This window comes from Emydura macquarii, unplaced genomic scaffold (genome assembly GCF_026122565.2).
Source record: "Emydura macquarii macquarii isolate MOO-44397 ecotype Brisbane River unplaced genomic scaffold, CSIRO-AGI_Emac_v2 contig_3530, whole genome shotgun sequence".
Taxonomy (NCBI): Eukaryota; Metazoa; Chordata; order Testudines; family Chelidae; genus Emydura; species Emydura macquarii.
The window spans coordinates 2,260,905-2,273,709 of record NW_027133667.1 but is presented as its reverse complement, the minus strand read 5'-3'; the positions used below and the strand labels follow the sequence as shown (position 1 = coordinate 2,273,709).

Genomic DNA, 12,805 nt, shown 5'->3' with positions numbered 1-12,805 from the left:
AAGCTTACCGATTCTGAAATGATTTGCCAGCAATGTTGTCTCTATAAGAATCAAACAAAACATGATACTGGTCTCGACTCCACTCCAGGACAACCTACAAAGAAAGAAAACTTGGAATTACATTATTTTTAAATTAGAGTTAATGATAATTTACTTCTCTCCCTTCAAACCCTTTACTATTATATATATAATTCAAGCATGATATGTATGTTAATACATGCAAACTGGAAATTAACCAAAGTAAACATATCTCATTTAATCTCCAAACAGAGATCAAACCTGAAACCCAGGACACACTAAGTATTGACCCAAAGAGAGAATGCCCATAGACTGTAGTTCGGCTAGGAGACATAAGGATTGCCATACCAGATCGGACCAATGGTCAATCTAGTTCATTATCCTAGCTCTGACAGTGGCCAAAAACACAAGAGATCACTATGGAACACACACACACACACACACACACACACACACACACCACACCCCCCCGCCCAGGGGAAGTTTATTCCTAACTCCACCAGTTAGAAGTTGGCTTTTGTCCTAAAGCACAAAAGTTTATATCCCTTCTAAAAAACAAAACAAAACTCCTTGTTTATATTCCACTGCATGCAATTCTGCCTGCATTAAAGTCTGAAGGCATTCCTCTTTTTCCCCTTAGGGTGTGCCTTGTTGAAAAATATACACCCTTTCTGCGCAATCACATTAGCTCAATTGACTTACCCTAACATGCTGAAAAGCCCCATTGAGATGCAGGCTAACATTAGAATTGTATTAACCTGCATCTTACTGGGTTTTGCACCCGTGTTAAACTAAGGGCTGGTCTACAGTACAGAGTTTTGCTGACAAAAATTGACTTTTGTCGATAAAACAGTGGAGGTATATACACTGAAATGCACCTCCCACCGATGTAACTTCCCTGATACGCCGACATAATAAAACTACCTCAGTGAGAGGTGTAGGGCTTATGTTGGTGTAGGCAGGGTGACACAGTGTCAGTGTAGACACTGCCTTCCTTACATCAGCTGTTGGCTGTCATTCTCCAGCACAGCCCTGAAACTGGCAAGAAAGCCAGGCAGCTAAAGCCCAGCTGCTCCCAAGAGCTTGGAATGGGGAGGGGAGAAGCCCCAGTCAGAACGGGAATGGGGGAGTTAGGAGGAGGGGACAGCCCAGAAGCCTGCGCAGCTGATGGGCTCCCAGCAGGAAGATGCCAACAGAGCTGAGAGACCGGGCTCTCAGCTCCCCACATTGGCCCTCATAAGTCGGTGGAAGTGCTCCTGGTGAGGACGCACATCACTGACGCAAGGAGGGTAGCGTGGACGTCAGCCACAGCAGTAATTAATGTAGTGGCTGTAAGTCAACCTAACGTAGGTTGATTTACCTTTGTAGTGTAGACAAGGCCTAATTCAGTAGAGCTAACATGATGGGCAAAAGGGTGTGTTTTTTCAATCTAGACAGGGCCTTATATTGTACAGGCAGTCAACACTATTCCACTGAAGTAGCTGTGTCTACACCACAGTTGGAGATCTGGTGTTCAGGGGTGTAGATTTTTGACACCCCCTATATGCTGTAGTTATGTCAAAGTTTTAAATTTAGACCAGGTTTTATTCTTTTTTATATCTTCCCCCTATAAGTCACCCTATACAAAATACTGTATTGTTCATTGTGAGCCCATTAATCCACAATCCAGGGCTGTAATACTTTTATTTAAATGAAAATGGAAGCTATAGATTTGCAAGATTCCTCTATTCACTCTTACACAGGACATGTTGGAGGTGCTAATGACTCACTTGTAAAATCTAAACTTTGTGAACAGGGTTCAAATCTAGACTAATAGCCTATCAAACGAAACAACCAAGAAATAAACCCTGTGTTTCCCACAATGTATGTTGTTTACCAGTAATTTGTATGATGTTTACATTCACAGTCATATTCACAAATTATCTGTAACAAAGAAAATTGATTTTTTTTTTTTAAACTGTGTAAGGCTACTAGTTTACAGGTCTCTAAATTAATCCATCTTTTTTTTTTTAAGTTTGTTTTACATATAAAAAACTACAAGCATTCCCATCTCCACTGCTAAAATGAAGGTGTGTCTACAATGAAATTAAACACTCATGACTGGCCCGTGTCAACTGACTTGGGCTCAAGCTAAAGGGCTGTTTCACTGTGATATAGACATTTGGGGTCAGGCCAGTGCCCGAGCTCTAAGACCCTGCGAAGGGAAAGGGTCCCAGAGCCCGGGCCTCACAAGCCTGAGTTGGAAACAAGTCAGACACGGGTTTTAATTGCAGTGTAGACATATTCTTAATCAAAGTATAAGAATCATAGAAGCATACGTTCCTAGTTAAGGTGCTCTACAACAGCTTGGGGTTTTAAGTTTTTTTCCTTGTTTGTTTGTTTTACAGAAATCTCAACTGCACTTTAAGCAGAAGGAATTACAGAATCAAAGAACTGCAGGGCTGGATGGGACCTTAAATGATCTAGTCCAGCCTCCTGTGCTGAGACAGCACCAATTGTACCTAGACCATCTCTGACAGTTGTTTGTCTAATCTGGTCTGAAAAACTTCCAATGAGGGGATTCCACAGCATCCCTTGGAAGCCTATCCTTATAATCAAAAAGCTTTTCCTAATATCTAACTTAAATCTCCCTTGTTGCAGATTAAGAAGTTTACTTCTTGTTCTACCTTTTGTGGTTATGGAGAACATTGATCACCATCCTCTATATAACAACCCTTAACATATTTGAAAACTTTTCAGTTCCCCCTTCAGTCTTCTTTTCTCAAGACTAAACATGACTCTTTTTTAACCTTTCCGCATATGTCAGGTTTTCTAAATCTTTTGTCATTTTTGTTGCTCTCCTCTGGACTGTCTCCAGTTTGTCCACATCATTCCTGAAGTGTGGCGCCCAGAACTGGACACAGTACTTCAGCTGAGGCCTCACCAGTGCCAACTAGAGTGGGCCAATTATCTCCCATGTCAAACATAGGACACTCCTGCTGATATATCTCAAAATAATATTAGCCTTTTTCACAATTACACCACATTATTGACTCATATTCAATTTGTGATCCAATATAACCCCAGATCCTTTTCTGAACTACCACCACCTAGCCAGTTATTCCCCATTTTGTAGTTGTGAACTTAATTCTTCCTTATTAAGTCTAGTACTCGGCACTGAAATTTACTGAATTTCATCTTGCTGATTTCAGGCCAATTCTCCAATTTATCAAGGTAGTTTCGAATTCTAATCCTGTATTCCAAAGTGTTTGTAACCCTTCCCAGTTTGATGTCATCTGCAAATTTTATAAGCATACTCTCCATCCATTGTCCAAGTCATTAATGACAATCTAGAATAGTACCGGACACAAGACAGACTCCTGCGGGACCCCACTACAAACATCCTCCCAGCTTAACAGAGAACCATCAATAACTCCTCTTTGAGCACAGTCTTTCAACGAGTTGTGAACCCATATTATAGTAATTTCATACACACAACATTTCCCTAGTTTGCTTATGAGAATGTAATGTGGGACTGTGTCAAAAGCTTTACTAAAATCAGAATAAATCACATCTACAGCTTCCCCCATCAACTAGGCCCACTACCCTGTCAAAGAAGAAAATTGGGCTGATTTGGCATGATTTGTTCTTGACAATTCCATGTTAGATATCACTTATACTTATTATCTACTAGGTATTTACAAATTCATTTTTAATAATGTGTTCCAGTATATTTCCAAGTATCCAAGTTAGGCTGACTGGTTTATAAATTCCCCAGGTCCTCTTTGTTCCCCTTTATTGGGACAGGTACTATGTTAGGCCTTCTCTAGCCTTCTGGGACTTCACTCATTCTCCATTAGTTCTTGAAGATAATCGCTAACAGTTCCGAGGTTGCTTCAGCTAGTTCCTTAAGTACCCAGTGTGAATTTCATCAGGCCCTGCCAACTTGAATACATCTAACTTATCTAAATATTCTTTAACCTATTCTTTCCCTAGTCTGGCTTTTTAGTCTTTTTGTTAGTAGTAACTGTGTTAAGTATTTGATCACAATTTACCTTTGTAGGGAAGACTGAAGCAAAATGGGCATTAAATACCTCAGCCTTCTTGATGTCATCAGGTATTAGTTCTCATTCCCCGCTAAGCAGAGGACTTATGCTTTCTTTCGTCTTTCTCTTGCTCCTAATGTATTTATAGAAGTATCTTCTTATTGCTTTTTCTGTCCCTTGCTAGGTGTAATTCATTTTGTACCTTAGCCTTTCTGATTTTGTCCATGATGTTTTGGGCTAGTCTTCTGTATTTCTCTTTAGCAATTCTTCCATGTTTCCACTTTTTGTAGGAGTCTTTTTTGATTTTCAGGACATTCATGAATTCCTAATGGAACCATGTTGGCCTCTTTCTATTCTTCCTATCTTTCCTTTGTATCCAGACAGTTTGCTGTTGAGCCTTTAATATAGTCTCTTTGAGAAACTGTGAGCTCTCCTGAGCTCCTTTTTCCCTTAGATTTTCTCTCTCTCAGACCTTACCAATTACCAGTTCTCAGAATTTACTAAATAACTACCACAAAAGGAGATAATTTCCTTTCCCCTCAACTTTTATGATACAATACTTTATATCACTTATTCACCAGACTGAGTGCCAGTTATACTGTTGTTTCTTCCTTGCATTACAAAAGAACATCTAACTACAAAATAAGCCACTTCTCCAAATTAGCATTCACAGAATGCAACATTTCTAAAGCCACCTCCACAATGACCCTGTTCACCCACCCACCAAAGTCAATGACAAGCCTCCTATTGACTTACATGGGTGCAGGATCAGGTCCAATGTCAACTTATTTGGGCCTATCACAAGCACACATAAAACCCCTTCCAAGTCTGCAAAAAAATGCTCTTTACAACCCAAACCATGCTTATCGAATCTCATCTTTCTCACACAAGGACACAGAATTTACAAAATGAGCATAACTTGCTTATTGCTATTTCAATGTGAAGGTAAATAAATGCTTATCTTAAAAGAATACAATGCAACAAATCTGTTTTCCATATAAGCCTCTACCCTCTCTGTCTAGCAGATATGCTAGTCTCCTCACAGTCTCAGAAACTACTTTAACACAGAACTATGAGTGCAAATAGTACTTTTTGTTATTACTTATGTTACTTGTTATTATTTAAGTTATTACTAGTAATTGTGAATCTAAGCACAAATGACACTAGAATTCTGAGACAATAAAATCTCAATTCATATTATGAATACAAATTTTGAGAAAGAAGAGGGTTAATTGTGCAAATACCATGCCACTTGTATCAGTTAAACCACAAGCACTTACGTAAGTGTCACCTTACAAAAACCTCCCATGTCAACTTCATTAGCTGCTTTGAACTGTAAAAAGCAATAAAAAAGTGAACTGCAAGACTAGGCACTGGGAGAGGTTCGGGGGCCTTTTTCTTTTCTTTTTCTTTGCATAATGGTTATACAAATAAGTACAACACTTGCCTGGATACGAGGGGAATAATAAAATGTATTATTCAACCAGCTAGATGGGGCACCATTACTCCAAGCAAATATGCAGTAATTTAAAATGCACATTCTGTGTATTCTGGATTATATTCTGTAATTAAAGAACCAGTCACAGTATATGGCTGCAGCAATACCACATTTTAAGATAAATTTCATGTTTCTCACACCTGACATGCCCCATTTTCTATGAAAAATGCAGCCATATTCTATTATTTGTATTACAGTAATACCTAAGGATTCTAAGATTGGGGCCCCACTGGGCTTGGTGCCATATGAACAACTAGGAAGAAACAGAGGGGTAGCCGTGTTAGTCTGTACACAGCAAAAACAACGAGAGTCCTGTAGCACTTTTTAAAGACTAACAAATTTGGTTTCTGCAGGCATAAGCTTTCGTGAGCACAAAAGGCATCTGACGAAGTGGGTTGCAGCCTACGAAAGCTTATGCCTGCAGAAATTAAATTTGTTAGTCTTTAAAAAGTGCTACAGGACTCTCGTTTTTAGGAAGAAAGTCTCCACCCTGAAGATATGGTATCAATAATCCAAGTATGTGTTTCATTTTCCATCTACACAGGGCTTTGAACAAAGCTGAACCACCACGAGAAGCTCGATCAAAAAGCGTTTATAACCACACTCTGTCATAACGAAGTTCATCCACCATGTTCCAACTTAAACCTAGGGTACAGGTTTTTAAACCTGGTTATAACACACTTTGGATACAAAAGTCTGAACTATGCTTAAACAGCACTGGGCTTCAACTGATAGATGAGACTTGACGCCAACAAGCCACACTTTCATATATTGCTGCTATCAGTACATTATCAATTTTGAATTACTTGCCTCATCCACTCATTTTACTAGCAGCACTAATGCCTACTGTGCTAGATCTACAGGAGGCAAACCCAATTTTGCTTAATTGCAAGTGCCACCCTGGCAACTAGCCAGGAGCACACTCGTTTCTGTTCGGCATCAGTATTAAGTTTTGGAACAGGAGAGCAGCGTTTTTTGTCTTATAATTGGATCACAAGCATTAGCTATAATTAACCCATTTCTGATTGCTCATAATTTTCTACGTCTTTTTAGGCTTGGTCTCTGCCCAAGGGCAAATTATTCTGGAAACTACTCAAACACAATCTAGCCATTTCTCATTTAAGAGAAGAGTGCTACCATTTTCTTACCATTAAAATCTATACGTGACTGTTTCTGAACAGCTCTAGTGCTCAAATGGCTGCAGGATAGTGAGCTGAAATGTGGCAGGGAGATAGCCCTCACTGATAAGCAATGCCTTTGAGTGATCTTGTGAAGATCTGTTGTAACATGAACAAATAGTGAGTGAAAAGCAGATATCAGGCAGGTGAAGTATATTTTGCCCAAATTTTTAGCCAGTTTTTACCTGTATTCTAAATAGAATCCAACAAACATCCATCAAATCAAAATTTTAATGAAAAACACAAAAAAAGTTTACTCAAACTTCTACTGTTTTTCAAACAGTTCTAGTTCTGGAGGTGTGAATAGCCATGGGCACCAAAGTGCTGTGCTGTATCTCCCCCTATGGATGCTGCAGCTGCAAACTAAGCAGTTCCTAGTTCTCATTAATGTAATCCTGTTGAAAGAAGACTACATTAAAAAGGTTCCTCGTTCACATTAACATAGTCCTCTTCAAACAGGATTATGTTAATGAGAAGTAGGAACCTGTTAGTTCATGTCTGCAGTGTCCACACATAGAAGGTTACAGCGCAGCACTTTGGTGTTGAAAGAAAATAATTGTCTGCTTGACCACAGTTACTCCATTTTAGTTCTTTTTAGTGTTCTGCTATTTTGTAGAGATTGCCAGCCCCCTCCTTTTTTGTTTTTACAGTGCTTGTCTTGTACCAGGGTCAGAGAAAGCGTTCCTAGAAGAAGCAAGGAGATAGCCTCAACTGGTTTTAACTAGTTATATAGCCTTGAGAGAGAGACCAAGCAGCCCTAAGAAATAAGCTGAAATCTTTTGCTAGCATGTTTTCTGTTATGAATACTTTTAGAAGAAGTAGGCCAATAGTAATAGGGATAATTTGAATGTACCTATAAGCATTAAGAATTTATGCATATATAATTTCTTTGTCTATGTTTGTATAAACATGTAAAAGAGCATGCCTTCGGGGTCTCACACTGGCCACTTGCTGGGAAGTGTCTGACCTCTGCAGAAATAAAACTTGGAGACTGCCCAACTACCTGCGTGGATCTTTTTTCTATCTGGTGCAGGGTAAACGAACCTCATTTGGAATCTTTTTTCCAACAGTGCCCACTGCTATTCACACCTCTGTAGTTCAAACCCAGGGGCAGAGTAAACAAATCCTTAGTTATGCATAGATAGATGGCTAAACACATTGTACAGTGAATTAATTTGCAAAGTGATCAGCCAAATCAAAGAAGGAGGAGTTAAAGCTGCATGTCCAACCTTATACTTGGCATTTCCTTTCTTTTCAGTGCTGTTTAACTTTAACATTCCTAAAAGTAGTTTAGTCTAAATTTCATCTAAAATTAATTCCTTCATTAAACAGAAGAATTAATTCTGTTCATCTTATAAACTGATAATTATTGACTTATCCAAGCTTATAAATCTCAGGTATGTGACTACCATTTATGGGAGATTTCCCATCCATTATTAGATGTGCACATTGGATTTGGGGTTTCTCACTGCACACCACATGCAAACAAGTATATGTTTTAGTTTATTTTTAGATATGATTTTATTTCCAGGAGTTGCAAAGGACAACGTAACACAATACACAATCACTAGAAAGTTTCCAAACACAGGAAAATTAGTGGCAAGATGCCACTCTATATGGATGCATGATGAAATAACAGGACCCCCAACATGGGTTTTCAGCTTCTTAGCATGCATTTTACAAAAAGGCATACTTAGCCTCCACATTCTCTGTTTGAGAAAGTCTGGATAAATTCCCTAAGAAATCCTCCCTATAGATACCAAGATACAGTTGGGAAGCTGCTAGAAGACTTGGATCTCAAGGATATTTTTGTGATGCATTTGCAGCCCAGTGTTCCCTCTGATTCTATTTGATTTTGACATTGCAGTTGCCATTTTGAAATCTTATATGTATTTCTTTTTTGATTGTTTTGACCTATTATTGGATACAGATACACTAAACACTTAACTATATATCTGTGCACATGCAAACCGTCCAGGCAGTTCAGCCCATTTGTTAGGAAAAAATTAAGTTGCATATATTATTTACAGAACAAAAATATTAATAATGGTAAAAACAGGCCAATCAAAATACTGATGACACTGCTGAGCTGCAGGAGATTGGAAATGCTGAATTCAGCTCTCCAGGCTACGGGCGAGCAGAAGAAATCTGAATCTCCCTATTATGGTAACCATTGGCCATTCAAAAATGGCATCAACAGAGCTCTAAAGAGAACTCCAGTCAACTTGCCCTGATTAAAAAAAAAATTGTGATAAGTCATCTGAAGAGGGAGGAGATAGAGGTTATACAAGGAAAGAAACAAAGGCCCTCGAGAAAGTGCAGATTGTACCCAGTTCCTCACTGCCCAGACCTACTGAGACTATTTTGGCACTGAAAGGCCCTTTTCTTGACATTTAAAATTCACTCTATATCTCTGCAATGGACCAAAAGAAGAATGTCATTTTTCAAGTAAAGACATATAGTACATGTTATAGTTCCCAGTGTTTGACTGCAAAACAAAATTGTACATGCTACTTAGATTATAAAGCTGCTTCAATTTTCAAAAATCTCTATAGAGTATTTTATTTTAAAATATTAAACTGCAATACAAATTGCTTTCATGATACAGGAGTGCAAGTCAAATTGGGGCTACAGTCAACAAATGCTAAATCACATTTAAAATCTAAATACTGGCATGTGTTGGGTTGGGTTTTTTTAAAATTGTGATCCTTTCACAAGCTCAAGAGTCAACAAGAATTGCACTTCACCCAGATAAGACGATTCATTTCATAGTGTCAGCAATAGCAAATCATCATAATCATACATCTTTTCCTTTGTGTTATCTTGGTATCAGAACAGTAATTTCAGAGCAAAGTAAAACTGCTTACAAAACAGGGAGTGTCTAGCAAGGTTCTGAGACCAGGGTCCTATTCCCGAATCTTCCACTGACCTACTGTTTGACCTTGGTCAAAACACTTCATTCTTTTATACCTCTGTCACCCTGCCCTCCCTTCCTCTTTCTTGTCTACTTACACTGTAAGCTCTTCGGGCAAGGAAGGTCCTACAATATCCCTGGATACACTGGAAAAGAGGTGTATTTTTAACATAAAAGCTATTCTGATACGTGTTAAGATCCATGTGTAGACTACACAATTGTAATTTTAACATGTTACCTGATCAAGGTGAACCCTACATGAGAGACTTATCTACACTAGGACCTTAAACATGTTAACTAACGGGTAAAAAAAAAAAATTCTCTAGTGAACACAAAGCATGTATCTCAGCTAAGACCTGTAAGCATTACTGAAATACACACAACAAGAAATTATTGTTGCTACGCTGGGATCTAAGTTTTCTGCTTAGCATATTAAAAAACAGAGAGCCTTACATGCAAACTGGTAGTTGAATGAAGAATATATAGTTGCCTGAATCCACTTTCCAAAACAAAGTCACCTAACTGACTTGAGGGTTTATTTATTTATTTTTGCATATATAGAGGGCCAAACTGGGCCTTAATTTACATTTTTAGTGAGGTGACTTTAATACATTGCACAGATGTAACTGAAGATATAATATGGCCCTATAAAGAGCTCAGTAACATATAAAAAATAAGGGTAAATAAGACCATATTGAGTAGCGACCCAGAACTGAATAGTTATTTGGCAATTCCACAAATCCCTGCACTCTGATTAGCTGAAGGGGATTTAATTTGTACAATATACAAATCCTGGTGTTCTGACTATACCACATATATCAAAATTCAACATCCAGTTCCCCACAGCAAATATGGCTGTCTCAGTGGAGAGCAAGAGGAAGGCAGGAATGTTGCAGTGAAGAGGATAGGAGTTGCTTAAGGGAAGAGCAGTATGTGGGAGAGTGATAAATGCAAGAGATCAAAACGGAGCATCCATGGGTGCAAGTGCTACAAAGGAAGAAGCATGGACACTGGATAGGAGCATCACAGGAAAAGTACTGGTTGATGTTGGGTTAGGAAGCAGGATAATTAGCAAGGGCAATTAGGGGCACTGAACTGGTGCGCTGTAAACTTCTGCAGGAGGCAAGGTTGTATGGGGGCAGTAGCACCAAGGTTCAAGTGCTGTAGGTGGGCACTGCATGAGGATATTGAAGAGGGTTCTGTGATGGCGCTGCAGAGATATGGGAACAACTGCTGCATGGAATAGCCAGTGCACTGGAGATAGGGGATATAGGGAGGTAAGGCAAGAGCACAGTGGTGGGGGTGCTGTGAGGCACTGGAGGAGGGTATTTTGGAAGCACAAGTTACAGCAGGGAATGTGCGTGGGTGCTACTGCATAGTCACAGGGTCCTGCAAGGGGAAGCCAGCATACTGGGGTGGGTGTTGTGGAAGAGCAGGGCAGGGCAGGGCAGGGCAGGGCAGTGAAGACAGGGCATTGTATTATGGCAAATGGCAGCGGGGAAAGGAGCATCACAGCGTGATAGTGAAGAAGAGGGTTCTGCAGGGGGAGGCAGTGCACATACATGAGTTGAGTAGTGCCATAGGGGAGGTAAGGGGCACATCGGCAGTGGTTCTGAAAAGGGAAGTGGGGGCTGCTACAGGGGGCACAGGGTGCTGTGGAGGGATGGAGGAAGCGAGGCACGCAGGGGGCAGGCCCGCTCGCGCGCTGGGTGGGTGCTCAGGCAGGAGCACCACAGGGGGCTATTGGACACATGCACAGGGTGGGTGCAATGGAGGAGGCAGGAGCACTACGGGGAGAGCAGAGCACGCGCGCGGGGTGGGTGCTGCGGGGGGGGCGGAGGGGGAGCGGGGCACACGCGCGGGGTGGGTGCCGCGGGGGGGGAGAAGGGGGAGCGGGGCACACGCGCGGGGTGGGTGCCGCGGGGGGGGGGGGGAGAAGGGGGAGCGGGGCACACGCGCGGGGTGGGTGACGCGGGGGGGGGGGGAGGGGTGCAGAGCGCGCGCTGCCGCTGTGGTTGCTGGTGGGGGCGGGGAGGAGGGACCGGAGCCGGGCGTTACTGACCTCTCCGAACTGCAGGGCGGAGACGAGCACCAGGACGAGGCCCGCGAGGCAGAGGCAGGGCCCGTAGCGGTGCGACAGGCATGTGTAGGTCTGTCTCTGCAGGAGCTTCAGCAGCATGGCCCGCCGGCCACCATCACCCTGCGCCGCCCGCCGGCGATCGCTCGCTCGCTCGCTCCCTCACCGCGCTCGCGCTGCTGCTGCTGCCTCCTCCCGGCCTCCTCGCGCCGGGGCGGGCCGGCCGGGCCGCCTCCGCCTCCCGCAACTGCCTCCGCCTCCTGCTGCCCGGCTCATCATCGCCGGCCGCTTCCGGGCGCGGCGGCTGCGATGGGAGCCCAGAGACTCGGCGGCGGCGCCACCTAGCGGGCCGGCCGCCTGTCGGCCTGCGCTCGGCCGCGGCCTGGGCATGGCGGGAGCTCCGCTCCGCTCCGCGCGGGGCGGGGCGGCACAGCCAGGCGGGCCGAGCACCACCCACGCCCTCAGCCACTGAGGCGGGGAGCCGTGGGCGGCGCCGCTCGGGTCTGGCAAACGCTGCGCGTTGTCCCCTCCAGCCCCAGCTGCCGAAGTCACGTTAACACACCCGCCTCACCTTCCCCTCTGAATAAAGGCCCCGGGCCTGGTGATTTTCTAAGGCCCATTAAAAGGACCCCTCGCCCCCCCCTGTCATTTGTAAAATGCCCCTGCTCGGGGAGCCTGGTTTGTGATTTTTCAAAGGCGCGGGGTTGTCAGTAGTGCTGAGTCACTCCAAGAGGGACAGATAGCACCTTTACCAAAGGCAATGGAGGCCAGTCACTGCACCCACACAAAAAGTCCCTGGGGCAAGCAGCCTTTGTGGGTCACACAGTTGTTCATGGACACATTAAAATACACCAGGACAGACACCTTGAGCTCACTGTGGCTGCAGCACTTTGGTGACAGCACAGGCCTTCTATTCTATACCTGAATGTCTGAGAGACAAAATGTGTAATTTAGACCTTAGAAATGTGTAACAAGAACCACAACAATCCCCTTTCATCCTTATGGGGAAAAAGTGATGCCCCTCTTTCCTATTCCCTCCAGTAACTCATTTTGCCCTCTCCTAGCCTATAATTTCTCAGGTCCTCTTCATTCCCC

The 12,805-nt window shown here is 42.7% G+C and overlaps 1 protein-coding gene across 1 annotated transcript in view; it reads right to left on the bottom strand.

Annotated features, from left to right (window-relative positions):
• Nucleotides 1-12,342, bottom strand: part of GNPTAB (N-acetylglucosamine-1-phosphate transferase subunits alpha and beta) — a 63,360-nt gene extending 51,018 nt beyond the window's left edge. Inside the window, exons 1-2 of the mRNA XM_067536014.1 lie at nucleotides 11,696-12,342; nucleotides 9-94 (exon numbers count right to left, since the gene is read on the bottom strand). Coding sequence (XP_067392115.1) covers nucleotides 9-94; nucleotides 11,696-11,812 — 203 coding nt within the window. The 5' untranslated portion in view covers nucleotides 11,813-12,342. The remainder of the gene's footprint in view (nucleotides 1-8; nucleotides 95-11,695) is intronic.
• Between the last annotated feature and the right edge of the window lie 463 nt (nucleotides 12,343-12,805).